Raw genomic sequence first — 3597 nt, forward strand, 5'->3', positions numbered from 1 at the left:
GGTTATTTTTAGGCTAAGCCTTTTGATCTATTACACTAGGAGGTCTATTGTCACAATAATTCGTGTAACTCTGTTGATAAATTATATTTTGTGCTTCAAAAAAGAACATATTATATTCATTTCAAAAAAGAAAATATTTTTTTCTAATTTGTTCCTTTCTCTCTTTTTCGGATTCCTCCGCATATTGTTTAAAGGGTACTAGATGGCTAAGGCCCAGCATTATTGTGCAGGGCATCCCTTCCCTATCCCTCAAATGTGGGGAAGGATATGGGTCAAAAGAAAGTCTCAAGATGATGCGCTTTTATCTTTTCCCTATATGACACGGAAACTTAGTTTCAGCGCGAATAGTGCCAAACAGAAATTCAGTATCCGCTTTTTTCCCTAATTTTTTTTCGTTGAAATATTTGTATAGGTAAAAAAGATAAGTTGGAGTAAAAAATAGATATAATAGGTAACACAAAGTTTTAGTAAAAAAAAAGTGTGAAAAATGAAAGTTTTAAGATATAACTCAAAAAAACCAGAATCGGATACTCAGTGTATGTTTCTACTAAAAACAGAAACCGGGTATCCGTAAAGCAGAATTTTACACAGAAACCGAGTTTCTGTGTGATTTTTCTTCCCTACTACCTTGATCAGATCTGATCCAATTTGAGTAGTAGGGAGGGATATCCCTACTTGTTTAGGGATATAGGAGACCATAGTAAATGGTTTTTGATTTTTTTCCCTACATATGAGGGATAAAGGGCACCATAATGCTTGGATTTTCGGATAAAAGGCACCATGTGTTCAACACATGATGAACTTGGATACATCTAGGCTCATCCGATTGCAACGCATGATGAAACTAATTTCATCAAATGATAATATATAATGAAACCAATCTCATTCAACGATAACACATAATGAAACCAATTTCATCTAATGGCAACACATGATATGGTTACCAGCGAATTCTACAGATGAGTACATCAGTATGAACAAAACAACCGCATTTATGATAGTGGCAATATGTATTCTCTCAATGGTATATGGTTGTACACAAACAATCTCACTGGTTCGATCCCTACTTCTATATGCAATTTGACTAGCCTGGAAACTCTCATCCTATATAAGAACCAGCTTTCTGGCATCATTCCTCGGGATATAGGTAGGCTACGCTCTCTTATAACCTTAGATTTGGGCATTAACAATCTCACTGGTAAAATCCCTACTTCTATATGCAATTTAACCAAGTCGACCTATTTATCATTTTTCGAAAACAACCTTTCTGACATGATTCCTCGAGAAATTGGTAGGCTAAGCTCTCTTAGTAAGTTATCTTTATACAAAAACAGTCTCATTGGTTCAATCCCAGCTTCTTTAACCAATTTGGCTAGCCTGAGCATTCTTTACCTATATGGTAACCAACTTTCTGGCGTCATTCCTCAAAATATAGGAAGGCTAAGTTCTTTAACCGACTTAGAATTGTCCGACAACAATCTCATTGGTTCAATCCCTTCTTCTTTAACCAATTTGACTAGCCTGATCACTCTTTACCTGTATGGTAACCAACTTTCTGGCACTATTCCTCAAGATATAGGAAGGCTAAGTTCTCTTTCCCTCTTAGATTTTTCCAGCAACAATCTCATTGGTTCAATCCCTGCTTCCTTCACCAATTTGACTAGCTTGAACTTTCTTTACCTAAATGATAACCAACTTTCTGGCATCATTCCTCAAGATATAGGAAGGCTAATTTCTCTTATGGACTTAAAATTTTCCGACAACAAGCTCAGTGGTTCAATCCCTACTTCTATATGCCACTTGGCCAACCTCACCTATTTATCAGTTGGTAGAAATCAGCTTACTGGTGTTATCCCTCAAGATATTGGAAATCTAAGGTCTTTAGATACCTTAGCTGTATCCCAGAACAAACTCACTGGTTCAGTCCCTTCATCAGTGGGTAATTTGAACATTTTGACTTGGTTAGCTCTTTTTGAAAATGAATTAACTGGTCCACTAGGATTGATCAATAATCTAACACATCTAGAAGTATTGTTATTGAGTCACAACAAGTTTTCTGGTTATTTGCCTCAAAACATTTGTCAAAGCGGAACACTTGAACAATTTGTGGCAGGTGATAACACTTTCACAGGTCCTATACCGAGAAGCCTTAAAAATTGCACCAGCCTAACAGTTCTCGGGATTGGAAATAATAAACTGGTAGATAATATAACAGAGGCGGTTCACATTCATTCACATCTGTTTTGGCTCAATGTGGAAAACAATATGTTGTATGGTGAATTCTCAAAAAACTGGGGGAATTGTCAAAAGTTGACCTTCTTATCTTTCTCAAGGAACAATATTACTGGTAGAATACCCTCTGAGATTGGCAAGTGGAAGATTTTAAGTGAACTTTTTCTTGATTCCAATAACTTGGTAGGAGAAATTCCTACCGAGTTATTGAAACTGTCTTCGTTAATCGAGCTGAATTTAAGTAATAACAAGCTTTCTGGTAGATTGTCTTCTGCGATTGGAATTTTGTCCAACCTGCAGTATCTCGATCTATCAAAAAATAAACTTATTGGTTCTATACCCAAACAACTAGAGGAGTGTTCTAAGTTACTGTATTTGAATTTGAGCAAAAACCATTTTGATGAAAGCATCCCACCCCAGATTGGAAACTTGGATTCATTACAGATTTTGTTAGATCTTAGTTATAATGATTTGAGTGGTGAGATACCATCAGATTTCGGTAAATTAAACAAACTAGAATGTTTAAATTTATCCCACAACAAATTTTCCGGATCGATTCCATCATCGTTTTATCAAATGCTTAGCTTGACCAACATCGATGTTTCGTACAATGAACTGAGTGGTCCTGTTCCATATATGAATGCATTTAAGGATGCTCCTGTTGATGCATTGGAGAACAACAAAGGATTGTGTGGAAATAACTCTAGGGGTTTAAAACCATGTAGTACTGATCCTACAATTGAAGTCCAAGAAGATGTTAAAGAGGATGCAAACGAGAGAATACTGTTTTACGGTGTTATTTCTCTGGGGTTCGGAGTTGGATTTTGGGGTTTGTTCTTGGTCCTGGTCCTCAAAAAAGACAAATGGTGGTTTGGATATTGGAGAATTATCGATTCTATTGTGATTAGAATAATCGCTTTTTGTACTCGAGAAAATTGATTGTAATAAAGTAAAATCACTCTTGTTTTTTTATGTTAGCTTTTCTGGTATTAGTGATTTTTGTATTCTATTGTAGTAATACATTGATAGATGTACTTCTCAAAATGCATTGTGTTTCAAGTTCTTGTTCGCGGAGGAAATCATCAAAGAGACTCTAAGCTTGCATCTGAAATTAATATCCGTTGGTGTGCCCTTAGTAACACCCTTCATAAATGGGTCATGCATAATCACACCAAACATATTGTTCTTGTTCTTCTAGATGGTAATAGGATATTCGATAGCAAATTCTCAATAGCCATTTTGTGGATGCGTCTGGTCACCCGGCCTTAATTATGATCGTCCACTCATGCATCACTATGTAGGTGATGTTTTGGTTGCAAATTCCAGTACTAGTGTGTTTCTTCTTTCTTTCTTTTGTTCATTAGC

At 36.0% G+C, this 3597-nt stretch overlaps 1 protein-coding gene across 1 annotated transcript; it reads left to right on the forward strand.

The window, feature by feature from the left end:
* The first annotated feature begins 1001 nt into the window (after positions 1-1001).
* On the forward strand, positions 1002-3211 carry LOC113300545 (probable leucine-rich repeat receptor-like protein kinase At1g35710). Its single transcript, XM_026549752.1, has one exon. The coding sequence runs from the start codon at positions 1009-1011 to the stop codon at positions 3169-3171; it is 2163 nt and encodes a 720-aa protein (XP_026405537.1). The 5' UTR covers positions 1002-1008; the 3' UTR covers positions 3172-3211.
* Positions 3212-3597: the final 386 nt, after the last annotated feature.

Source organism: Papaver somniferum, chromosome 7, assembly GCF_003573695.1.
Source record: "Papaver somniferum cultivar HN1 chromosome 7, ASM357369v1, whole genome shotgun sequence".
Taxonomy (NCBI): domain Eukaryota; kingdom Viridiplantae; phylum Streptophyta; class Magnoliopsida; order Ranunculales; family Papaveraceae; genus Papaver; species Papaver somniferum.

Excerpts from the sequence above, each read along its gene's own strand:
- LOC113300545 (XM_026549752.1), top strand. The coding sequence starts at position 1,009 with ATGTATTCTCTCAATGGTATATGGTTGTACACAAACAATCTCACTGGT.